The sequence below is a fragment of the Varanus komodoensis genome, unplaced genomic scaffold (genome assembly GCF_004798865.1).
Source record: "Varanus komodoensis strain SLA01 unplaced genomic scaffold, ASM479886v1 scaffold141, whole genome shotgun sequence".
In the NCBI taxonomy this organism is placed as follows: Eukaryota; Metazoa; Chordata; class Lepidosauria; order Squamata; family Varanidae; genus Varanus; species Varanus komodoensis.
This window is the reverse complement of record NW_025335413.1, coordinates 77907-104625: the sequence shown is the minus strand read 5'-3', so window position 1 is coordinate 104625 and position 26719 is coordinate 77907. Positions and strand designations below refer to the sequence as shown.

Here is a 26719-nt window from a genome sequence, read left to right as displayed (position 1 = left end):
TGTCTATGGATTTTAGTCTGCATCTTACTCAACGAGAACGTCTGTTTTGCATCTATGGGTCCCTGCCAGATCTCTTTCATAAGGGGCTGTTTCATTTGGCCAATTGCTGGCACTACCATAAGTCTTTTAAACATATGTTTGGTTAGTGTCCAGAAGTTGCTTTTTTTTGGAAGGAAGTTGTTGCACGGACTGAAACCAAAATTCATGGGAGAATTAAAAAACCGAGGCGAGGCCAATGGCCTTCAATTATATGCATCTATACATCTTTTGCTAGGTTGGGCTACATGGAACTTTATGTTCAGAGGCAGAGAACCTTCCAGTGCTTTCAATATGGATGGGCAGCATTTATTTATTTTATTTATTCTTATTTTATTTATTTTTCGATTTATATCCTGCCTTTTTCCTACAAAGGGCTCAAGGCAGCTTACGTCTCCTCCTCCATCTTATCCCCACAACAGCAACCCTGTGAGGTAGGCTGGGCTGAGAGTCTGTGACTGGCCCAAAGTCACCCAGTTGGCTCCATGGCTGAGCGGGGACTAGAACCCAGACCGTCTGAGTCCCAGTCCGATGCTCTTAACCACTACCCTACACTGGCTCTGTAGACATTATTCCCTGCTCAGTCCTCCAGCTGTTGGCACATATCCCACCATGCCTGAAATTCAGTCCCAAGGTGCCTCGCTGCTTGCCTGGGACACTGGATTCTTCTCCATAGGTCAGTGCATAGAGGCTGGACGGCTGGGGTGGCTCCTGCGTTGCCACTCTTTCCAGGGGACTCTGTGGCAGTTGCATACCAGCCTTGTGGAAACCATGGTTCTGGGTTCGGACAACATGACAAACCATGGTGCTTCAGAGAAGCCTTAGAACAAACCGTTTTTTCTTACTGAGGTTTCTAGAGACCATCTAACCATGGTGAAATAACAAAACCGGGTCTGGACAACACAACAGACCAATGATGGCAAATTTTTATTTATTTATTTATTTATTAAAACATTTCTATGCCGCCCCTTGCCAAAGCCTCGGGGCGGCTTACAACACAATAAAATACAATAAAATACAAAAATAACAATATAAAATTAACAATATAAAATAAATAACAATGTAAAAGACCATCATGGCTTGTCATGCCATCAGACATTATGGCTTGTCACTTGAACACTTCAGGAGTGCACAGGCAGTTGCCCTCAGATGTTGGGATGCTCACTGTGAGCCGATACATTCATTCAGTACATGTACACCCCATCTATTACTCTAAGGCAATGCATGCTGTTCTCCTCCTCTCCATTTGATCCTCACAACAACCCTTTGAGGTAGGTCAGGATGAGAGTCAGCGACTGGCCCAAAGTCACCCAATGAACTTGGAGGCTAAGCGGGGATGAGAACCCAGATCTTCCAGATCCCAGTCTCTAACCACTACAGCACACTGTCAAAGTTGGTTCCCCACTCCATTTATCTGCAGAGTTAAGGTAATGCCTATTTCAACCTTCTGAAGTCAATCCCGCAGGTGCATCTCGGGGGGGGGGGGGGCTAAACTGGTGGGCAGGCTGGCCAGGATTCCATCAGATCCTTTGCTGTTTGGCCTTGGAAGGGTTAAAAGGAGCTAGAAAAGAGGAGTTCCTAGAGAGGAAGGGAAGTCCAGGAGGGAGGGTCCTCCAGAGCAAATGCCATCCCCTCCCATCCTGCCATGGGAAGGTTTCCTGCAGAGAGGGGGGAGGGGGGTTTCGGGGTGGGGGGGGGGGGGGAGCCTGACCTCGGATGCGAGGCTTCCCAGCCTTACTCAGCCCCTTTTCTGTGGGAATGCGGAGCTGGGAAGGGGTGGTAGCAGGAACTGGCCAGGGGTTCCCCAAGGGGGAGTTGGCAAGCCCCTCAACGCCTTTGCTTGCTTGGAAGTAGGGGGTCCCTACAGTTGCAGTGAGCTAAAAAGAGAAGGTTGAATGACAGGGGTGAATGGGACCCCCCCCCAAGTGCAAGTTCTGTACCCAAACCCCCAAACCGTAATGGGGGACAAAAGGCAGGGGCATCTAGCATGGAAATGGGAGGGTCCTGAGAAGAGCAAGCAAGGGCTGCTTTGGATTGTCATCCCACATGCAAACCTTTTCTGAACAGAGCTTTTCACTGTATGGTGTTGCCCTCTCCCCCAAAAATACTGTTTCTGCCGGCTTCTGCTTCATTCCACAACAGCCCTGTGAGGTGGGCTAGGATGAGACAGAGAGAGGGCCAAGCTCAAGTTTGGTTTTTCACTGGCAGGTCTGGGTCAGGGATTGGACATAAAAATATAAGATGAATCCTGTGAGATCGCACCAAAAGTTCATCCCGTCTAGCATTTGGTTCAGAGTGCCTGCTCGGTCGTCCATGGGAAACTCAGAAGCAGGCTATGAGTCCAAAAGCACTCTCCTACCCATCTTCCCCAAAAACTGGGGTGGGCAGACAGACATCCCGGAGCCCAGATAAAAGACCATTGGGTCTAGTAGTCACAAATAAGCCATCCCTTTTATGAATCCATCCAATTCCCCTTTTAGGCCATCCGGATTGGTGGCTGTCACAACAACTCATGGAAGTGAATTTAAACTATATTATGCGTGAAGAGGTCCTTCTCTTACCTGTCCGAAATCTCCCACCAATCAGCTTCATGGGTTCTGGTATTATGAGACAGGGAGAAAAAGTCTTCTTATTCACCTCTTTCATATCATGCATAATTTTGCATATCTCCATCTATTCCATAAAATAGAAGGTCCATCTATGGCTTCCCTTACTTAATTTTTTTTTCCTATGTGAAACAGTCCCAGACTTTGAAATCCTTTCCCCAGCCTCTGACCATGCTAATTACCCCCTTTTCATCCCTTTTCATGTTCTTGCTGAACAGTTCACAGTTAAAACAGATAAAAGAATACAAACATCCAGAAATGGGTCACATTAAAATGCATTTAAATTGTTTAAACTATTTTTATTTCACTCACCAGCCCCCCTCCTCACAAGTGGCTCCCAGAGTGGTTTACAGCCAAACATGACAAGCTAAAAATGATAAAAAGGCACAGCACGCAAGGAAAAGTGATCAGGAAGGGAAGAGGAAAAATGCACACCCAGCAGGGTAGCGGGAATATAACACAACTCCCGAAAGACCTGATACATTTGACTCCACATAACTGTTTGAGGAAGAAAAAGGTGACGTTTTGCTTTAAGGATCCCTGCAGGGAACGCGGGGCCGAGCAAAGGCGTGAACCGGAGTCCCCCTAAGGTGGAATTAGGGGCAAGCGGAGTCCTTCTTCCATCCCCTGTTCTTCCTTTCTTCCGAGCATTGACTCCCCTCCAAATCCTTTTCCCTTTCGCTCCTTCCAGCCGGAGGACGCAAATGCAAAATGTAAGATTCGCTTGGGGAGGTGCAGAAACCGAGTTTCGCCGCTGCTTGGCCTTGCAAGATGGACGGGAGGGGGATCTACCTATTTGTTGTTTTATTTAGGATTCTTTCCTCCTGGAGAGGAAGGAAATGGGGGCGAGGAGGAAGAGGAGGAGGAGCCCCGGCCAGCCTCCCTTCCCGTTCGCCTTCGCCCCTCCGGGAGGAGAATCGCCCTTCCGCCTCCGCGCCTCCCTCCGGGGTTCCGGTGCGTCTCGCGGGGCTCCCGGGGAATCCCAGGGAGCGGGTGGGGGGGGCGGCAAAATGCAAGCCTGAGAGAGCGGGGGGGGGCGGGAGGAAGACCCTGGAGGGAGATGCGCGCGCACAGCCGCTCACCCCCCCACCCCCCCCGCCCAGCCGTCCACTCAAAGCAGAGGCGCTTTGCCTTTGCAGAAGGGCTGAGAAGAGCGCGCCCCCTCCCCGTTTTTATCCCCCCCCCGCAACACCATGGGGCTGAGGCTGCCGTGGAGCATGGGTAGCAGGATGCTGTGGCACTCGTGTCCTAATGAATTGGAGGAACCCTCCGTCTGATCCAGCGGGGCTCTTAAATAAAGAAGAGTTACTGGTCCTCATGATCAAACGCAGCACAGGCATTGCTCATGTGCCGAAACCACATGGGAACTGGTCATCCAGTTGATGGCTCATAAAGCTTGAGAAGATTTGGAGCGACATCAAACAGGCAGGTCCTTTTAGTTAATCCGTCGATTCACCCCTGGTTGTTTCCCATGTCGATCAACGTACTGTCGATGTATCTCCTAACGATGATTACAAGTTGAACACATTCCAATTTTTATTTATTCATTTATTTATTGGAGCTGAAAGTTCACACTGATGAAAGCATGGCTGAGCTGCTACTGAACTGCTTCAGTGAACTTGCATTAGATTTCAGTAAATAGATTGAACTTGAAATATATTTCATTGTCATCATATGATAATGCAGCCAATACAGTTGGAAAGTATTCCAGCATTCAGCAAAAAAAAATCTGGGAAGGAGCAAGTTTGCAAAGTTTATTCCATTTGCCAAACATTTGCTGAATCTAGTTGGACAAGCTGCAATTGACTTGTGCATATGGTGAAAAATTTTGGCACAATAAATGAACTTTATTGTTTTTCCTCGGCTTCTGCAAAAAGATGGACAGTGCCAAAATAATCCTTGCCTCCTGAGTCAAAAAACTAAAAAGGATAAATAATTGTTTTTATCCTATGTCCAAGGATTGGTTGCCTGATCCAAGCATTCTCTGCATAGAAAATGATAAACTGCAACTTACTGATTTTAATGATATAATTAAAAACATCAAAAGAAACTGTTCTGACTTTGTATATAGTGTAATGTTATAACATAGGTATGATTCCCTATGAATGTTCTGTGCGAAAATATTCATCGATTCCATACTTTTATGGAATCCAACTTACTAAAGGTTATAAATTTATAAATAATTTTCTCATCAGTGCTAACATTTCAGCAATGGTCTACTTCCATTGAGCAGATAAAGAAGAGAACCGGGTTTTGTTTCTCATGATCAGATGATCATAATGTTGGGCCTCCCAAGGTCTCCTAGTCCAGGGCCTCCTGTTCCTTTAATCTGGGACTGGACTGAATACACTCAAATAAGGAGCAGTCACTAGTCCTCATGGCCACATGCTTCCTCCAGCATCATTGGCATGACACCTCTGCGTATTTATTTATTTATTTAAAACTTTTGTATGTTGTCACCACATGCCTCGGCATTTTGGGATGGCTCACAACACATACAATTAAAAACAAACAATCCCTATAAATAACAAATTCCATAAAAGATTATATATAAGCAAAAAAAGTTTTAACCAGGTGCCGAAAAGAATATAAACTCGGCACCTGGTGCACCTCTCCAGAGAGCGCATTCCATAATCTGGGCAGCACTGCAGAGAAGTAATAATATTATGGTTATTACTTCCTTGATTTCAATCCTGCTCAGTTGCTGAAGTCCTCTGGATGGTGAACAATTGATAAATAGAATGAAACGCAGTATAAAAATAGCAACATGCCAGTAAATTACATGAAACATTTAAAGCCATGTTTTCCTGATTGAACAACAAAAACTAGTCCATATTGTTGAGACTGCTTAAAACAGGTGGCGGTGCCCCCATGTGCTAACTGAAGTTGGCCAGTTCCTTGACAAAGAGGACCGTCTTGACCTGGCACCAAAAATTAGTAAAGGTGGGCCTTTGTGGGGAGATCATTCCATGGCCAGGGCGACTTATTTTATATTGTTATTTTTGTGTTTTAACTTTATGTCTACACTTTACAAACATTTTAATTTAAGGTTATAATTTAATGTTTGTATTTTAACTTAATATATTTGTATTTTAACTTAATGTTGTAAGCCGCCCCGAGGCTTCGGCGAATGGGGCGGCATAAAAATGTCTTAATAAATAAATAAATAAATAAATAAATAAATAAATAATAATAATAATAATAATAATAATAATGTGGGGACTGCCACAGAGAAGTCCCTTCCCACTGGTTTGCACCAACCAAGCCTCCTCTGGAGGTGGCATTTGGAAGAAGGCCTCCAAGGCCAGGTGTGCCGGGCATTGCGCTCTGGTCAGCAGAGGTGTTCCGTCGGGTCTTGTGGTCTCATCCTGTACACCCGCTGCCAGGGAACATGCATGGAAGGTGCAAAGAGGCAGTGTGGTGCAGTGGTGAAGAGCGTGGGACCGGGACTCAGGGGATCCGGGTTCGAGTCCCCGCTCGGCCATGGAGCCAACTGGGTGGCTTTGGGCCAGTCACAGACGCTCAGCCCAACCTGCCTCACAGGGTTGTTGTTGTGGGGAGAAGATGGAGGAGGGGAATGATGTAAGCGGCCTTGAGCCCTTTTCCGAAATGAACTTCAAGGTGGCTTATGTTAACCTCTGCAAAATGCAAAACAGCTAAAGATGCTGCCACCCCTTAAGAAAACCAAAATGTCAGAGATGAGCCCTGTACCCTTGACTCTTCCCCAACCATCCCTACCAGTATTTTATAGTTTTTGGGCCTCCCCTGCTTCTGTCGCCCACCCAAAATTAAATCCTGAATTAAATATGAGAGCCAGTGTGGCGGAGTGGTGAAGAACATGGGACTGGGGCTCAGGCGACCTGGATCTCCTGTCACACTCTCAGTACACAGAGAGAACCGGTGTGATGCAGTGGTCCAAGTACAGGGCTGGGATTCAGGAGATCCTGGTTCTAGTCTCTGCCTGGCAATGCAGCTGATGGGAGTTCCAGCTGTAGGCACTCCCCATCCACATCCCAGACCTGTCTGTGCTGAGAGCCAGTGTGGCGTCGTGGTTAAGAGCATGGGACTGGGACTCAGGGGATCCGGGTTCGAGTCCCCGCTCGGCCATGGAGCCAACTGGGTGGCTTTGGGCCAGTCATAGGCTCTCAGCCCAACCTACCTCACAGGGTTGTTGTTGTTGTGGGGATAAGATGGAGGAGGAGAATGATGTAAGCAGCCTTGAGCCCTTTGTAGGAAAAAGGCAGGATATAAAGTGGAAAATAAATAAATAAATGTTCTGTAGAGGGCAGATGCTTTAGAACTGGAGCCCCGAATCTTTCATTTGGAGCCACACCATCCTATTGCTGTCCATGGGCTCTTGCTGGAATAAACAGAAAGGAAATCAGATACTGCACTGCTGCGTTATTTTATGCATTGTTGTGACACTCCCAGAGAGCTTCAGCTATGGGGCGGTATCAAAATGAAATATGAAGGAGAAGAATAAACAAACGGATTTCCCCAGATCTGCTGGCGGTCGCTCCAGATGTGCCAGTCTTCCTGCTGCGTCCCTTGAGTCATTCTGCCTTCTTCCCCCACACCTGCAATCGAACGCCCCCCTCTCCCAATTTGTTCACACGTCCCTTATTCCAAATTGGGGTGTCCTTAGGAGACAGGCCCTTTAAAGACATGTGGAGTTCAGCACATATAGAAAACGGCATATGCTCTCTCTGTATGTATGTATGTATGTATGTATGTATGTATGTATGTATGTATTTGCTCTCCCTCTTTCTCTCTCTCTCTCTTGATATATACATATATATATATTTATATATATATATATATAGACATACATACATACAGTGGTACCTTGGCTCAAGAACTTAATCCGTTCCACGACTCTGGTCATGACCCAAACTGGTTGTGCGCCAAGTGAAGTTTCCTCGTAAGATTCAATGTAAATAAGGTTAATCCATTCTGTAACTATTTTTTTAAAATCACAAAAATTTGAAGCAAAGTGACAAAGAACAAAGATCGTTGCCATCCCCACCCCCTCCAGCATGACTGTGATCGCACCCAAGCAGGGAAGAGGGGCGCAATTGCAATTGTCACCCGATGAGGAGTTTGTGACCTGAGGCAAAATTTTTCTGAAATTTGTTTGCGACCTGATTTGGTCGTGAACTGGTGAGCCGAGATACCTCTATCTATCTATCTATCTATCTATCTATCTATCTATCTATCTATCTATCTAATGGTCTTAAGGCTCAGAGCCTCTGATCTTTTGGTTCCTAGCCCTGCCACGGTTCAGTTACCCACATTTGCTTGGGAAAAATCATGTCCTGATCGTGCTGGACCTGAGGCTGAGGAGCTTGGGCAGAGGGAGGTCTTGCACCCATCCTGCTGGGGGGATCCTGTGGGCAGCTGGTTTTCCACCATGTTTATGAAGTGCCGCACAGACCCTTCTTCTCATTCAGCACAGCTTCCCTCACGTCCTTACTGTACAGACACAGAGATGCTTATTACAGTAACCTTTATTTAATCTGCTCACTGACTTCTCAGCCATGTTTTCTCCTGAATGATGCAGGAAATACGTAAAGATTCCGCTGTCTCTTCTTTGTGCTGGGAGGACAGAAGCACCCTGGAGCCAGATCAGGTAAGGGGAGAGTCGGGCTGGGCAGCTGGAGGTCTCTGTCCCCTGTCCCCTCCCCGGGCCTGAGCAAACCTTTCTTCTCCTCCTTGCTCCCATCAAAGCTCACAAGGAAGACCAGGAAGTGCCCGTCCTGAGAATTAGGCCTTAGCTGGCCTTTGGGCTTTGCCAGAAGACAATCTTCAGGTTTGCTCAGAGGAGATGTGTTCCTTTCAGGACTGGGTGACCTTTGAGGACATGGCCATGTCTTTCTCGGAGGAGGAGTGGGGTGTTGATGGATCCTGGCCTTGCTGGATCCTGGCCAGAGAGCTCTGCATCCATCAGGAAGTCATGGAGCAGGTTTGCGGGATCGTGGCCTCTCTGGGTAAGGCGCCTTCTTTCTCTGGTTGTTGACAATATTGTTTTACATCATGGGTCCTCAAACTATGGCCTGTGGGCCAGATCCTGCCCACCATGCTGATTTATTCAGCTCGCCTCAGAGCTTTTGGATTCGCTTGAAGAAAACGATCTCTGAGTGAGTCCAAAAGCCAAGCTGGCGCAGGTGTACTCAGTGGGGAGATGGCCGCGATTGCGGTCGCGCTCGTGCAGGGAAGACGGGCACGATCCCGGCCATCTCCTCCCCGCCAGCCCGTCTTCCCTGCACAATCAAGCTGGGGCGGGATGGGTGCGATTTGCACCCATCTCCCCCCCCACCCAGCACAATTGCACCTGTCTTCCCCCTGCCCTCAGCACGATCGCGGACATTGTAGCTCTGTCCCTTGAATATGGGCACGCTTTTCCCCACTTCATCTTGGGCTTCTGCTGCAGCCCAAGCAAGTGGAGCAAACATTTTTTAATTATTTTAAAAGTTTAATTAATTTTTACTTAAAAATAATTAATTTTTAATTTTAAAAAATAATTTAAATTATTTTTTAAAATTTAATTAAATTTGAATTATTTTTAGTGTGCAGTGTGCATAGGAATTTGTTCAATTTTTTTCAAACTATAGTCCGGCTCCCCAACCGTCTGTGGGACAGTGAACTGGCCCTGTTTAAAAATTTTGAGGACCCCCGTTTTGCATGCAAAACGCACAACATGGCCCAAGCAGGTGCATTTGGCGATTCTGCACGCTCCCTGGATTCATTTGGCAACCCCCCGAAAAGTGACTCTTAAGTCCCAGCCTCGGCAATGCTTTGCCTTGGAATTAAGATGTGTGCCAATGATTGTGAGCTTTAGGTGCATGCTAGAAACGTTTCTTTTCAGCCAACACTTTTGCAGCTGAACTTGCGTCAATTGTGCCTGCTCTTCCTTGCTCTTTTCAAGACCCATATGCTTATATTGCATTTTAAATGTTAATTAAATTTATATTGCATTTTATTGTTAATTGTGCATTTGTACTGTAAAGTGTTTCACTGAATTCATTTGTTAAATAACCCAGTCAAAATAGACTGGAAGAGGATGTCTAATCCAGCTGGTAGGCATGTCATGAGTGGAGCTGACTGGAGCCAGGGGTCAGACTAGATGGCCTGGGAAATCCTTTCTGACTTGCTCTGTTTGTGTTTTATGAAAGACAACAGGGTAGAGATGATGAAAAAATGTGGATTGCTTCCGGTCATTTTGCTTATTTCCATCCTTGCATTCAAAATTACAATCTGCTTTTTTATGTATGTATGTATGTTACTCCTAATTCTTAAAAAAGAGTGTAATATTTAGTAGAGATGATAAATGACACACTTACAATATATGTCTTGCATTACCCATGTCTTCCTGAGATTAGTTCACATTTGCTGGACGTTTATTCCCCAGACTCTCAGACCTCTGCCCGCACTACTCCACTGACAGAGGTTTGGAACTAATAAGATTTTATATCTGGTGCTAGAATACTCTGGACCACCCCTTCTTTCCTTCCTTCCTTCCTTCCTTCCTTCCTTCCTTCCTTCCTTCCTTCCCAGATTCCTTTGGAAAACCACATGTTGGGATTACATGAGCAGAGTTGGCTGGAGCCGGGGAGGTCCCTTCTGATTCTCTTTTGTTCTTTCGTTCTTTCTCTTCCGTTCGTCCGTCCTTCCTTCCTTCCTTCCTTCCTTCCTTCCTTCCTTCCTTCCTTCCTTCCCATTCATGTTTATACTAGCCAATAGCCAAAGATCTCTCAGCAGTCCACAACAAATAAAACCATAAAATACACTAATAAATGCAGAACACATTTAAAACAACAGAAACTGAAAGACTAGAATGCCCGGCTATGGCTGGTTAGTGTATCTGCGTCCAGACAACAGAACAGGCCACATTTCGAACACCAACCCATAATCCACCCTTACATGTGGGTTATCATTTTGACTGAGCCCAGTCGGAGATTTAGGTGACCCCTAAGAATGGGGTGGCTTGAAGAATATAGGGGGGGCAGGGAGATGCTGCAAAATGAGGCTGAATAGAGCCCCTCCTTTTGCAGGGAAATCCTTCTCATGGCAGGTAGATCCTGGATCCTATGCATTGCCTTTAAAAATCGATATATTATTAACATCTTTAAAACTACTAGTTGTTGGGAGTTAGCAAATGTCTCTAGGATTTGTCGTGAACACACTGAATCAAAGGAAAAGCGGAGGAGCTACAGGCATGTCATGGGCAGAGCAAGAGATTTTCCTTCTGCATCAGCCTCTGCAGCGAACTCCTGAAATTGGTGGGATCCAAAGAAATTATATGCAAGATTTTCCCAATTCTGAAAAATTGGGCAAATCAGAAACAGTGTGACTCGAGGACCTTAATGCTGCTCCGATTTGGTTAAACCCAAAATGTGACATGACGTTCCGGTTTGGTCTGAGAGCTTGCATGGGTTCATATTAGCAGTGGCTGGCACAGGAGAGACAGGTTTAGCGTTCAATGAATTATTATCAGGATATATAAAAGATCAAAGTCAAGGAGATCTCGCTGAGGCTGAAATATGAACTGAGGCTTGTTAAAATGTCTTAGAAAAATAGACTCCCAGCAGAAGAACCGAGGATTGAATTTCTTTCAGTCTCCATAGCTGTGCTTGAGGGGGTCTGTGCAGTGTACCTAACACAAGGAAAACACAGACAACCTTTCAGGTTCACCTTTGCCTTTGCTTCAGAACATCACTATAGTGTTTCTGCCCAGCATTTATTTTTCCATAGCGTTGTACAAGTGGTCTCTCTGATGTGACACAGAGAGGATGTATCATCACTAATTCTTGTTCTGTACTGCAAGCACCTCTACGGTTTCTCCCCAGTATGTCTTCTTTGACGGGAAATAAGGCTCTGCCCATTTGGACAGAAAGAAGGACTACAGCTCCCAGCATGCCCATGGGCTGTGGACCCTTTTTCTTCTTAAACACAACCAAGATTCTCCCTTAAACTATATTGTGTGTGGGTGTATAAACTACACATTTGCGTTACAAAATGTCTTGTTCATTGAATGCATGTTTAATGTTTATATTCATTTTCTATTTCAGATTAGAAACCTCTAATCTCTTGACATTCAGATTCCTGGCCACAAAGCAAAGTGCTGGTTTTATCTAGAAAGTCTTCATGTGTGGAATACAGTGGTACCTTGGCTCACAAACGCCTCAGTTCATGACCAAATCAGGTTGGGGACAGAAATTTTATTATTTTTCCGCTCAGGTCGCAAACTCTGCGGTCGTGCTTTGGGGGGGGGGCAGGGGGAGATGGCTGTGATTGTGCTGGGGAGGAGGAGATGGCCGCAATGGTGCTCGGGGGATGGGAGGGGATGGCCTCGATTGCTCCCATCCTCCCTGCCCAAGCGAGACTGTGATTGTGCCCCTCTATGGCTCTGCTCGCGCTTGTGCAGGTAACATGGGTGCAATCGTGGTCGTGCGGGGGGGGGGGGCAATCAAGCCCATCTTCCCTGCACGAGCGTGCCCACAATCGCGCCCTTCTCCCCCCCATCAGTGTGCCCAGGATCGTGCCCATCTTCCCTGGGATTAAAAAAAAATATTTACAGAACGGATTAACCTTATTTACATAGAACCTTATGGGGAAATTTGACTTGGCTCACGACCAATTTGGGTCACGACCAGAGTCCTGGAACGGATTAAGTTCGTGAGCCAACGTACCACTGTATAAACATGGTGGAAAAAGAACCAAAAATAAGCTTCTTTCTGTAAGACTCGGGGAAACATAGAAGCATCCGAGGAATTTTAGGTATAATCTATTTAAAGGAGAGGAATTTGAAATACACCCTGCTAATTGCACCATGCAAAATTGCACACCATTTCCGCTTCTCGGGGGACTTGGTCTGGCCTCCCATGGAGTCTTCTCTACTCTAGAGAAGCCAGCAGTCCCTTCCACCAGCAGGAGCAGTCAGACATGAAGCGGAGGATCGGAAGAACAACAATGCAGCGGAAAGGGCTTGGGAGTCTTGGAAGGTCTCCTTGGGTTTTAAGATACCTTTCCCTTAAATTCTTAACCTGCCTGAATTATCCTGATGAAAAGTTCCCAAGAGCTCTTTGCTCCCTGTCTTTCTCAGAAAGAAAGCTTAGGCCAAGCTCCCTGCCTGGGAACTGGTCCCTGGTCTACCTTCTCTCGCCCAGTTCTCCATCTCTGGGGGCAGGAGGATCCAGAAAACGTCCCAAATCAACAGCTCCATCAGCTGAATTTTTGCACATTTCTGTGGCTTTGGCCAGAAAGGAAAGGGTACAGCGTCGGCTGCCAACCTGGCCTGCCCCTTTGGCCTCCCGGTGGCAGCAATGCCGGCAACATCCGCACCGTCCATTGGAGCAGAGCCAGCCCTCACCTGGCACTTGGCCTGGCATCCGTTCCCAGAATTCCCCACTGCTCCTCCTCAGGTATCCAGGCCTTTCCCTGCTTCAAGGCCATGTGAATCGTCCTCTTGCACCTTTCGTCCGTGCTTCAATGATCCCTTCAATGGGGCCAAAGGAGTCCGTCTTCTCTTCTACCCATTTCTGCCTCAAAGCAAAGACAGGAGTTATCTAACCAGAGGTTCTGCCATTTCTTGCAAAGCTGCAAGACTGTTCTGTTGGTGGGATTATTACACTGTCAGGATAGGAAGATTTTCCCCAAATCATGTGAGCACGGTGTAGTGGACACACTGTGGGATGGGAACTGGGGAGTCCCCACTTCTGCCATGAAGCTCACTGGGTGATTTTGGGTCCATCACACCGACTCTCAGCCTGACCTACCTCACAGGGTTGTTGTTGTGAAGATAAGACAGAGCAAGGAAAACCTTGTAAGCCACCTTGCAGAAGAAAAGGCGGGATATAAATTTAACAAATAATCTTTTAAAATATGGATGACCCATGAATTCTAAGACCATTAGAGAGGGATGGGAGAAGTTCTGTGAGGAAAGATTAGCACAACTGGGATTGTTTCGTTAAGTGAAAAAGCAGGGCAGGAGAGACATGATAGAGGTGTCCAAAATTATGTGCGGAAGCCATCACTTATTTAAGAAGACGCCTGCTGGATCAGGTCACGGGTGCGGAAGGTCCAGGCCTCTGCTCACAGGGATCACACAGCTGCCCGTGCAAACCTCCCCAGTGCAACGGCCCCTCCTACCCATGTTCCCCAGCAACTGGTGGGCACTGCCCAGACTCTGGAGGGAGCAAGTGGCCGTCGTCCCGTGGTCCCCACGGCTCTTCTCAGCCCCCTTGCTAAAGCAGCAACCTCTCTCCAAGGATGGGCTGGGGGAGGGGCTGGCTGTGCGTGGGGGCTGCCCACCCCCTCCTCATCTTGTAACCCCCCTTCACCCAAATGCACAAAGACAGGCAGGGAGTGGGGGGGGGGACATACCGGATCGCGGAAGGGGGACCCCGATGCAGTCCCTGGGAAAGGAATTGCCCATTTCCTGGGGGGGGGCGGGGAGGTGGGGCAGGAAGTGAGGCTGCCCGGACTTTGCAGGGACCCCCCCCCCCGGTTCCTGTCTTCTCTAAGCATCCAATGCCGGCCGTCTAACTCTCGCAAGGCCACGCTGCAGCCGCAGGATCGCCTCCCTGCCTGCCTCCCCCCACCGCCCCCCGGAGGATGCCTTGCCCCGCGGGGTCCTTCGGCCTCTTCTGGCCGCAGGGCTGGCCCTGCCGGGAGGCAGGAAAAAAGCGGTACAGGAAACAGAAATCCCAGACTTTCGCCCCTTAAGCTCGCCCGCACCTTGCAATGGGTCGGAAGATGCTGCGAAGGGGCGCAACTGTGCGTCTGGATCCTACTCTCCCAGCAAGCCATGGCTTGTTATCTGCTCACAAGCCATGAACAGAACTCATGGCTTGTTATCTTGGGATCGCTCTTTTCGGTTTGTTACCTCAGCTGGATTCAGAAGACATAAAGAGAAGTTATATTCTAGGGAGATGCTTGTCAAGGTATTCAGCAGGCTCCTTTGTATTGAGCTGTGATTTTACAAGGGAGGGTCTGGATCTCTTTTGGGGGGCGGCTCCTTCCTGCCCCCTGCAATTAAGAATAAAATGGATTCTAAATTTGGGGCTGCAGTTATTATTATTATTTTATTATTTTTTCGATTTATAGCCTGCCTTTTTCCTACAAAGGGCTCAAGGCAGCTTACATTATCTCTCCTCCTCCATCTTATCCCCACAACAACAACCCTGTGAGGTAGGTTGGGCTGAGAGACTGTGACTGGTCCAAAGTCACCCAGTTGGCTCCATGGCCGAGTGGGGACTCAAACCCAGATCCTCTGAGTCCCAGTCCCAGGCTCTTAACCACTACACCAGTTCTGTTCTGGTTGACAGCAAGCCCCATTACAAGAAATCCAACATGATTTTGAGGAAGAAAATGAGGCCAAATTTATCTCCAGGAACTGTCCAGCCCTTCAAGGCTGAGTGGGGACCAGTAACATAGAAACAAAGTGAGCTGGAAGGGACCCCCCGGGCCATCTAGTCTGACCTCCAGCTCCAGCCAGCTCTAACATGTGGTTGTCTAATCTTTCCTTGAGCACCCTCATTGATGGGGCCCTCCACCGGCTCCCTTGGGAGCCCATTCCATCTCCTAGGGGTCCTAACCTTCAGGAAGTACTTCCTGGCATCCACCCTGAAGCCTGGTCCCTTGAGCTTTGCCCCACGGGGACGTGTCCTGCCCTCCACTGCAGGGAAGAACAAGTCACGGCCCTCCTTCACACGACATCCCCTCACATACCTACAGGTTGCTGAAAGATCCCCTCGGAGTCTCCTCTTCTCCAGGATGAAAAGACCCAGTTCCCTCAATCTCTCCTCATCTGTCACCCCTCCTGACCTGGCTACCATTCTTGTGACCCTTGACTGAAATTATTCTAACCTAGCTATGTCTCTCCAAAAATGTGGAGGGACAGACCTTTTCGGTAAGGGACAGTCTAGAAAAGTTTTAAATAAATAAATAACTGGACACAGTGCTCCAGTTGCGGGCACACCAGTTTTATAGAGTGGTATCAACACCTCTCTCAACCTGGATCTCCCGAGTTCCAGCCCAGCACTCTAACCACTGCACCACACTGCCTCCTAAATAATCCTTGTGGCATCATGTTGTGGGACATATTAGCAGCACATAACCAAGTAGAGGCTCAGCAGGTGAAGTCACACCCCTTCCATCTCTTTTTTGGGAAGCAAAGATAAGGCAGCTAATAAAAATGCAAGTTCAAAACAGTATCTGGATTAAATCATTAAAATGTGCATTGAAAAAACCATTAGAAACACAGCAATGAAAAGAAAAATGCAGCACACAAACGAAGGACTCTGCATAAAACAAAATTCTCCGTTTGCTGGCCCGCAGGTAAGGCGGTTTTTAGATTCCCAGATCCAGGATCACAAAAACCTACCTCAGACCTCAGAGTCCATGCTTGGTTTCTTACCCTTCCTCACTGCTGGCACATTTATTGATGTGAGCCACCCCGAGGCTTCGGCGAATGGGGCGGCATAAAAATGTTTTAATAAATAAATAAATAAATAAAAAGATCCAACTACTTCTCTAGAGTCATAAGAGCAATTTTGGACTTCTGGTGGCACCTTCCCTCAGAGGCGCTGCAGTTTAGACATCTGACACCAAAGCCCAGCACATGGCCGTCCACCGCAGAGGATAACGTTCTCCTTTGTGAATGGGTCCGATCCCCTTTGCAAGCTGTTCCAACCAATCAGAAAACCCTCCCTGCAGAGTTGACCTCTTCCTGAGGAAGGGGGCTCTTTCTAGGGGAAAGAGAAAAGGTGGGGGTCCTGCTGAGAGCACGTGGGAGCTAACAAGAACAGAGAAAAGGGAGGGCGGAAAAGCTGAGAAGAGAATTATAGAAGGGAGTTTTGGTAGCTTACCTGTATCACAGCTTTCCCCAACCTACTCCCCCCTTTCCGGTGTGCTGGACTACAACTCCCATCATCCACAGCCACTGCAGGGCAGCAGGGTAGGAAGCCTGCCATACTGAATCCATCCCACACCAAATACACACACATTTTCACAGTGGGGGGGGGCATTCTTTCATTCTGGTGCCTGCAAAGTCAGGAGGCCCTTCTAATTTGGGGGCGGGGGGGGGCTTTAAAAGTTCTGAAAGAAAAGATGGAAATAGAAATGGAATAGAAGCCACTCACCAATCATGGACTTTGCATTTTGATTAAAATTAGCTCGCTCAGAATATAGTCACCTGTGTCTACCCATGGGGCCTGGAAGACGATTCACAGGGAGCCCAAAAGTATTAAAAAGCAGGACAAAGACATATTCGAATAGCCATGTTAGAATGTGTGTGGGGAGAAGGAATGGGGGACGAAGATGCCAAAAGAGTCCCACTAATGCTTCTGAAGTCCTTTGGTGTCCCAGGTTTGTGGGGTGCATGGAAGCCAAGGGCAGCCAGCAATGAAATAATAAAGGGTTATGTTTTCCGTAGAAATCTATGCTTTATGTAAACATAAATCCAAGAGATTAAGACATGTTTGGTGATCAACTCCTGTTTCCTTAATTGAAAGCCCTAAATGAGTTTCAAGGTAATTTATGATGCAAGTCAGGGGTTATGGGTATCCTATGCAGACTGGGGGTGGGCAATGGAAATTATCTCCTCCTCTGCACATCATGGTGGGCATGTCGTGAGCGGAGCCAGCTGGAGCCGGGGGTCAGACTAGATGACCTGGGAGGCCCCTTCTGACTCGCTCTGTTTCTATGTCTTTCCACACTGCTACACGTGGGGGTGAGAGATCCAAGCACAGACCCCGCAACTCCAAGGACAGGGTTCTTTTGTGACCTTGGATCTGGCGAACCGAAGGCTCTTTTGGCCCCACAGATGCTGTCCAAGAACCATGGGGTAACTCTGCCCTTGGAGGGAGGAAGTCCCACCTGAGAACTTGGAGGGAGAGAGGATGCTGAAACAGTGAAGGCTGGGAAAGGGATGAGTTTTCAACCACAGCTGGTGTGATTCTGCACCTGCGGACTGAAGGCTTTGGTGTGCCCGGCCCTAAAACGAAGGGGGCAGGCAATGCAGAGAGGAAGAAAGACACGGAGTCCACATTCCTGCTCCCAGTGAAGCCCCTTTCTCCGTTTAAAAGGAGCCCAAAGCAGCCAGTGCACTGATGCGAAGTAGCCAGATCCGGGGCGCCCCTTGCAGGTCATTTCTGCTCCCCGCGGCTGGACGGAGGTGCTGGAGTGACGCACCCCGCTCTCTTCTGCGCTATGCCGCTGTTGGGACGTGCCATCAAGCCACCTCCACTTTTGGCGACCCAATGAATGGGAGCCCCCGAGATGTCCTGTCCGTCGCCACCCTGCTCAGCTCTTCCAAATCCAAGCCTGTGACTTCCTGTATGGATTCCACCCACTTCCTATTTGGTCTTCCTCTTCTTCTGCCCTCGACGTTCCCCGGCAGGATTGTCTTCCCCGGAAAGCTTTGCCTTCTCGGGATATGCCCAAGGTAGGACCGCCTCACTTCTGTCGCTTTTCCTTCCCGGAAAAGCTCTGGCTTGGCTTGACCCGGGAGCCACTGGTTTGTCTTTCTCTCAGTCTGGGGCATTTGCAAAGCTGATGTGCTTCCGACCCAGCTGGATTCTGGAGAATGCCCCAATCTCCTGCAAACCCATGGAAAGCAAGTCTCATAGAAATCAGTGGCACTTACTTCTGAGGAATTAACGTGGCTCGGATCAGGCTGTGCATGGCATTCCTCAACGGTATAAAGCAGGGGCAGGGCTGCTGAACCCAGGGCCCAGGCTAATGTATGTGTGGATGCAATGTGAGCAGAAGTGAAATCAAGAGGGCCTCTGAGCATATGCAGAATGCTTTTCTGTCTTCACTGAGTCAATATGGCCTCCCCTCCTGCCACAGACACACATTTAGTACTGATAAAATACATCCCACGTGGATTAAAGCATTCCTACTTTAGGAAATTGCATCCGTGGAAGGAAAATGACAGTTGGATCATCTATATTCTGCACAGCAGCCCCTTGTTTTCCACCCCACAACATCTGTTCACAAAAACACACCTTTTTTGGGGGGGGGTTGCAGCTCTCCTCTGTGTCTCCCCCTCCCCACCCCACCCCATAACTTGGTTTGTGCCCAGAATTCCCAAGAATTTCTCCTAGGAGTCTCTCTTCAATACTCAAGTTAAATGGCGGAAAAAGAAACTGCTTTTCTTTCACCACAGAAGCTCGAGTCTGTGCAAACCAAAGTGAAAACACAAAACACCTGCATCCGTGACGAAACGTGTGCAAGATGTGGCTGGAAGGATTGTCAGTGCCGGGGTGGTTTATTCAGCGAGCAAATGCACCGAGGATGGGCTGGAAAGCTCCCCACGGCCATGATCCTAGGCACACTTTCCTGGGAGTAAGCTGCACTGAACATCCTACTCTTCACATGGATGATGTGAAGAGCCATGATCTCCCATTAACCCTGTTATCTCCCACATTTTATTTATTATTTTATTTATTTATTAAAACATTTTTATGCCGCCCCATTCGCCAAAGCCTCGGGGCGGCTCACAATAATAAGTTAAAAATAATGATAACATTACATTAAAAAATATAAACATTAAGTTAAAAATACAAAAATACCAATATAAAATAAGCCGCCCTGGCCAGATAAAATCCATTAATATTAACAATTAAAATGCCGCTTAAATAAAAAGGTTAGACTGATGAATTTGATCTCTTTTTTTCTAAAGGAGAAACTTTGCTGCACTTGTCTCTGTTCAATTTCAATCTTTTTCGTTTTTGCCCAGATTTATTTATTTAGCCATTACATTTATATCCAGCCGTTTTTCCTTCCAAGGTATTCAAGGTGACTTACAGAAATGTCCTCCTCTCTTCCGTGTCGTTGAGGCCCCATTGGTGCAGGTGTTCAAGGATAGGCTGGACATGCACATGGTGGGCATGTCGTGAGCGGAGCCGGCTAGTGCCGGAGGTCAGACTAGATGGCCTGGGAGACCCCTTCTGACTCGCTCTGTTTCTATGTGTTATCCTCACAACAACCCTGTGAGGTAGGGTGGGCTGAGAGTCTGTGACTGGCCCAAAGCTACCCAGTTATCTCCATGGCTGAGTGGGGACCAGAACCCAGATCTCCTGTCCCAGACCCACACCCTTAACCCCTACCCCAAACGGTTTCTCTTTTTAATTTCTCTTTCAGTGTCTTCTAAGATAACAGCTGTGCCATCTAAGATAAAGCCATCGGCAAAGGTGATAAAAGAATTTCCACACACACAGCTTCCTACAAATCATTCCTAAAAGTTTTGAACAGTACAGGGCACAAGACTGAGCTGTGTGTCTGATACTTCGCTCCAGATTGGTAAGAAAATATGGACAAGCGCCCAGAGAGCTGGTTTTCCAAACCAACTACCCTCTTGCTCCGAAAATAAGCCCTAACTGGAAAATAAGCTCTAGCATGAGTTTTGAGGATACTCGTAATATAAGCCCTCCCCCAAAATAAGCCCCAGTTAAGATCGCCAGCCGGATGGACGCATTTAATACGTCCGTTGCACCACAATTTGGGTTTGGAGAGTTATGACTATGTTCCAGAAGATGACATGACTGTATTGGAATAAATGTAGATTTTTGTACATGAATAAATGTAGATTGTTGTACATGAAAAGACAAGACAGCACCTGAAGCCCTAATGCATCTTTTGGAGCAAAAATTAATAGAAGACCCAGTCTTATTTTTGGGGAAATACGGTAATAGTAAAACCACCCATCCCTCTTACTAATCATGGGGTACATCATCAAATGCCCCGATAAAATCAAAATATGCAACCTTTTTAAGGCAGTTTACACCCCAAATCCCCACACAACACGTTTGCAGAAATACAAAATCAATCCTTATAACCAACCTCAGCATCCAAACCTAAAAAAGAAAATATTAAAAAGCAGCCGTTTTAAAAAATCCATGTATTTATTAGATATTGAGTAATATTTTCAGTCATTTAATTAGCACAAATCTAAAAGAGATTTTATTTTAAAAAAAGAAAAAACTATTTACCCATAGGACTTCATGGTATCACGGAGTTCAAATCTACTCTAGTCCCGAGAAGAATGCTGGATATCTCGATGCTCAAACGCAATTTATTTACATTTTTAAGAACTGCCTGAATAGTGACCGATATTGGATAGAATTGTTGAAATGCCAGCAAATCATCTTACTCCAAAACAAAAAATAACTCCGTTGGGGTACTTCAAGGAACGGAATGCACTCGAGGAAAACAGTTCATACCTATTCTATTGCTTATATCAGAAATTTGCATTGCCTCTGGTTGGAAGTCTGCTCAAAGCACATAGTAATCCGGTTAAGAAACTTCAGGGAAGATCCTTTTTCAATTAATTGCAATTATTTCCCAAAGAATTAGTGACAACTACAAGCAATGGATACAAAAAATGGTAGCTTTTCGTAAGTTTTTGGAATGCTTAGGATCACCCCTCCCCCAAGAGGGGGAATATGGGCCAACTGGGGGAATTCATGGTTTTGTGTTTTTTAAATCAAGATCTACCAGACAATCAAATAGTTTGTCTATTTTGTCAGTTTCCATCATCCCTCTCTGTCCTCCTCATGCTGACACAGATCCCATCAGCCACTGTGCTTGATTCAATCCCAAGGTGCATTGCCCCCTGCTTCTTCCTCATTGGTCCACACATAGAGGGTGGATGGCTGGAATGCTTCCTGCAGTTGATGCTCTTTCCAGAGGACTTTGTGGTAGCTGCATATCGGAACCACGAAAACCACGATCCTGGGTTCAGACGACACAATAAGCCATGGTGGTACAAACCATAGAACAAGCCATTGTTTCTTATCGTGGTTTCTAAAGACCAAACTTTGCATGAAGAAATACGACTGGATTCCGACAGCACAACAGACCAACAATGGCAAAAATCTGCCATGGGTTGTGGTGTCTGAACCCAGCCACGTTGTCGGAAGAAGGGCTAACAAGGGTGTCGTTATTGGCTGTTCCATTTTTGGGTTCTCTTTGCGGGTTTGGCAGTAGCCCTGTCAGCTCGCCCTCGGGTCCCAAGTTGCCGCTCTTCAGTGCCAGGTGGGTGCAGAGCAAAATTTCTCCTATTCATCATCTGATGACGGATGTGGCAGCCCATCTGGCACGCCGAACTGTGACCAGGGAGGGCAAACAGGGAGGAGTTAGAGCCTCCCAAGTCGAGTGCACCAGGGTAGACTTGAAGGCTGGGAGGCTATTGCTCTGGGTCGGAGGGTTCAATTCATCTCCACAGGCTCCCCAACCATCTGATGTCCCATGTGAAGAGCCTGCATCTTGCGTTGGGCCGGTGGGGCAGACTGGGGATTGTGTTGGGGGGGGGGCACCCACCCCACCGTCCAAGAGTCTTCCCATCCGAGCTGACGGAGGTGGTCTCAGATACAATACTGAGGTTCCCCAAGCTGATGGTTTTGAGGGACATCAACATTCAGGCTGAGGGCACCTCGTCTGGGGTTTTCACAGCCTCCTGGGATTGCCCCAACGGGTCTTTGGCCCAGCACACATAGCGGGCCATGCCTAGACTTGGTTTTCCTCAGCTGGACGTGGGGATGGTGACCTGAATGTGAGGAACTTCAGTCATCGCTGGATCACTGCCTTCTCAGTGTTAGACCGATGGCAGCCTTTCCCCTCTGTCTGGGGAAAACCCTTCGAAGACAGTCCAGTCTCTGGAGGCTAACAGATTTCTAGAAGCCCAATAAAGCCGGCAGTCTTTTTAAAACCCTGGTCACTCTCCGGAACACAGCGACGATCTGGGCAGGAGCGATCACGCAGACTGTAGTTTCCACACAGCTCTGAACTCTCAGCAGCTTCTGGTCCCATAGATCTTGGTATCCTTCTGGGGTGCTTCCAATTCCACTTGGAGGGTCATCTCCAGAAGGGGGTGCTTGGGGAATATTGCTTAGTCCCGTGGGCTCTCCAGTGTGGAGTTCCTCAGGGGTCTGCTCTGTCCCCCATGCTATTCAACATCTACATGAAACTTCTGAGTGGGGTCATCTGGAATTTTGGAGCACCTTGCCCTCAGTACGCTGTTGACACCCAGCTCCATCGCTCCTTTCCAGGGTCACCAGGTGAGGCTGAGGATGTGCTGAACTGGTGCCTGGCTACAACAATAGACTGGATGAGGGACAACAAACTGAAGCTCAGTCAGGGAAGACGGAGATGCTGCTGGGGGTGGTTCCCTTGACGGGGTGGCAGGTGCCCAATCCGTTCCAGATGGAACTGCACTCCCGAAGGAGTGGGTGCTTCAGGATACACCTTGATCCATCTTTGTCTCTTGAAGCTCAGGAGGCCTCAACAGAGTATCTTGTTCAAGCTTCAGCTGGTAGCCCAACTACACCTCTTCCTGGACAGGGATAGCCTAGCTTCAGTAATCCATGTTCTGGTACTCTCTGGATTATTACAATACTTTACATGGGGTTTCCACTGAAGATTGTTCAGAAGCTGCAGCTGGTGCCAAATGCAGCAGCCAAATTAATAACTGGGAGCAGAAGATCTGAACAATTCTGACCCACTTGCTCTGGCTGCCTATATGCTTCCAGGTCAAATTCAAAGTGCTTGTTTTAACCCACAAGGTCCTACATGGCTTGGGACTGCAATACCTGATGGAACGCCTCTCCCAACCTTCATCTGCCTGGATACTACAATCAGGTTCTGGGACCTTCCTCCCACCGCCACTTCCAAAGGAGGTTTGGATGGTGGTACCATGAAGAACCTTTTCAGTGGTGAAAAGCACCTGACTTCAGTCTACCCAATCTGAGCTCTGCATCTTAGATCTTCTTCCAATTGCTACCTCCAAAGGAGGTCTGGAAAGAGGGGGGCCTTCTAAGTGGTAACCCCCAAACTATGGAAGTTTTTCCTCATGAAGCCTTTCCTAATGCCAAAAGTCAACTTTCTGGTAGCAAATTAAAACTGCTCTTTACCCCCAAGTACTTAATGGGATCGTCAGCTTTTTTAAACAGGTCTACTGTATACTGAACTTCTACAGATGTTTAAACTATTTTAAATTTTGTATATTGGAATTTTACACCATGTTTCATTGAGTTTGTGTTTGATTGCATCAGCTCTTATCATTCTACTTTGATAAATGGTTGTGAACCACCTGGGCAGCTACTGGTTAGTATGAAATTAATGGTAATCATGAAACAAATTCAAAATGATTTTTTTCAGGTTGAATTATCATCCTTTTGTAAGATTATTTCTCCAAACATTAATGTCTGGCTTTGTTCAATAGTGTTTATACTATGCTGTTATCTTTTAAAGGCTGGCCAATCTCAAATTGATCAGGTAAAAATGAACCACATCTTTAAACTAAATAATGATGGGGGATAATTAAACTTCCCAGGGGAGGTAGTTCCCCAGTTTTTGAGCCTGAGAAAGTCTTTTCTCTTGTTCCCACCAACTTGCCAGCTTGCTGGCAGGTTTGTGAGCAGGACTTCAGAGGCAACCTTAAGGACTGAGGAGGTCCACATGGGTATTTGTCAGTTCTTCAAATACATACTCCCAAGTGGATTCTTCAGTATGAAATCTGGGTTGTATTGTGACTGAACTTCATCCCACACGCCAAGCATGTCTATGGCTCCTGCCATGTCTGAGTTACCTGATGAGGACTGAGGTTTATGTCCTGGTTGAAACTCTTTCCACATTCCAAGTAATTATATTGTTTATCCCCTGTGTGAATTGCTTGATGAGAGATCAGGTTTATATTCATGTGGAAACTGTTCTCACATGCCAACCATTGGTATGGTTTCTCTCCTGTGTGGGTTCGTTGATGCCTGCTGAGGTTTGTGCCGACACTGAAGCTCTTTCCACATTCCAGGCACTCATAGGGTTTTTCCCTTGTGTGCGTTCTTTGATGATAACTAAGGTGTGTAATTAAACTAAATCTTTTTCCACATACCAGGCACGTATATGGTTTCTCTCCTGTGTGTATTCTTTGGTGAGAAGTGAGGTTTGTACACACATTGAAGCTCTTTCCGCACTCCAAGCATTTATAGGGTTTTTCCCCTGTGTGAATTCTTTGATGTCTGCTGAGATTTGTGCTTACATTAAAGCTTTTTCCACACTCTGCACATTTGTATGGTTTCTCCCCTGTGTGAATTCTTTTATGTCTACTGAGGTTTCGGCTCACATTGAAACTTTTTCCACATTCCTGACATTCATAAGGTTTCTCCCCTGTGTGAATTCTTTGATGAGAAGTGAGGTGAGTGCTCACACTGAAGCTCTTGCCACACTCCAAGCATTTATATGGTTTCTCCCCTGTGTGAATTCTCTGATGATCACTGAGGCTGGTGCTTCTATTGAAGCTCTTTCCACACTCTGCACATTTATATGGTTTTTCTCCTGTGTGAATTCTCTGATGCGAAATGAGGCTTGAGCTTACACTGTAGCTTTTTCCACACTGTAAACATTTAAACAGTTTTTCCCCTGGATGGAGTTTTGAATGAGCTCTAAGGCTTGCCTTAGAATCAAAGATTTTGTTACACACACAGCATTTACTTCTTTCCTTTCTTTTATCTATTTTCCCCTGGGCAGTCGTTTCATGAAAGTCATTGTCCTGAGAAGTGAGGGATTTATGCATCTTCTTCTGGACAGTTTCACTTTTTACTTTCTCCTGTTTTTGCTTTTTACATCCATCTCTTTTAGAGGGCTTCCCAACGTCTCCATTAGCTTCAGTTTCACCACAACATGCTACAATGAACATAGAAAATGGTTATTGGAAAAAGTTAGAAAGTGAGGTAGAAATTAACTCATCACAAATCATTAATCATCCTGAGTTAAGAATTATGATTAAAGAAAGATGGGAAGAGATAGTTTAAGTTTTTTCTTACATTTTGTATTGTTAAACCGTCCCAAGACTTTGGTAATGGGACGATCTACAAAAGTTTTAAATAAATAAATAAAATATTCTCAGGGAGGCAGATCCACTGTCAACTGGTATTATCCAACTGCTAGTACAGTACAAGAATTCCCCTACATACGAACAAGTTCCATCCCGAGAGCATGTTCGTAAGTCTAACAAAGTTAGCCTAGGTACCCAACTGACACAACTGGCTATATAGTACCGTACTTCCATGGACGTCACTGGAGGACTTCTGGAAGTGTGGAAGTGTACCCATGTTGTTTGTCTCATGGGTTCTTCCTCATATAGCATTACTGCTAGGTTGGTGCAACCTGCATTACGCTTTGCTGGCAAAGCACACAAACACACCTCTTTGGAAGTTTGCAACTTGAAAGTTCATATGTAGAGGACTTCCTGTACCTGGATTCAGCTTTTGCTGAGACACAAGGCTTTGTACTACTCATCCTTATGGGATGGGTAACAAAATTAGTAATTAAGGACACAATGCAATGCCCTCTGCCCTCAATGCACAACCCCGCCCCCCCAAACTCAAAGGGCTAGGTGCATCCAGTGCCACCATGACACTTTGTTTCTGGCCTCCCTGACCCCAATGGGGGAAGGAAGGAAGCCAACGGGAATTGGCTCCTCCGTGGCATGTCCTTTTGGTTCTTTCTGTGTGGGCACAGGAGGTAGGAGAGGCTTGGCCTTCAGCAGCCCACCTCCAAGACGATGTCAGGAGCACGCAGGATTGGGCTATCAAGCCTTCCAAGCCCACTGCAGACTCAGAGCATCTTGGACTGCCGGACTTTTGGCTTGATGGCCACGAACTGATTCATGCCCAGGCCGTCAACACGAATACAGCCAGGAAAGCAGGAAAAAAGCCTCCGAAATTAATGGTGGTCCACCGGCATCCTTCCTGCTTTCCAGACCAGTTACAGTTGGGTCAGTGAAGTCTGCGTAAGAACATAAGAAAAGTCCCACTGGATCAGATTGAGGGTCCATCTTATCCTGAATTCTGCTCCCACAATCAAACACCCACAGGATCCCCTGAGCAGGACCAGGGTGCAACGCACCCTCCTGTTCATGCTTCCTAGCAGCAGATGCACAGAAACATGTGCCAGGAGTCGCATCTGGAAGAACCTTACAGAAGCCGGCTCATCCGAGGGATCTTCAGGAACCCAGTGCGCCGCTTTGCCCTGTTCTTGGTAGATAAGAATCACTCCAACTTGGCTGCCTCGTTTGT

At 46.9% G+C, this 26719-nt stretch overlaps 2 protein-coding genes across 4 annotated transcripts in view; one reads left to right on the top strand and one right to left on the bottom strand.

The window, feature by feature from the left end:
• The window catches only part of LOC123020134 (zinc finger protein 883-like), a 163832-nt gene that overhangs the window by 63700 nt on the left and 73413 nt on the right, over positions 1–26719 (top strand). The gene's annotated exons all lie outside the window — the stretch shown is intronic.
• The window catches only part of LOC123020135 (zinc finger protein 239-like), a 69986-nt gene continuing 66951 nt past the window's right edge, over positions 23685–26719 (bottom strand). The window contains exons 1-2 of one of the 3 annotated variants that reach the window (XM_044423559.1): positions 26622–26685; positions 23685–25325 (exon numbers count right to left, since the gene is read on the bottom strand). In XM_044423559.1, the coding sequence (XP_044279494.1) occupies positions 24208–25215 (1008 nt within the window). In that variant the 5' untranslated portion in view covers positions 25216–25325; positions 26622–26685 and the 3' untranslated portion in view covers positions 23685–24207. Of the gene's footprint in view, positions 25326–26621; positions 26686–26719 lie in introns of those variants that run through there. The other 2 variants (XM_044423560.1, XM_044423558.1) reach the window with 2 other exon arrangements.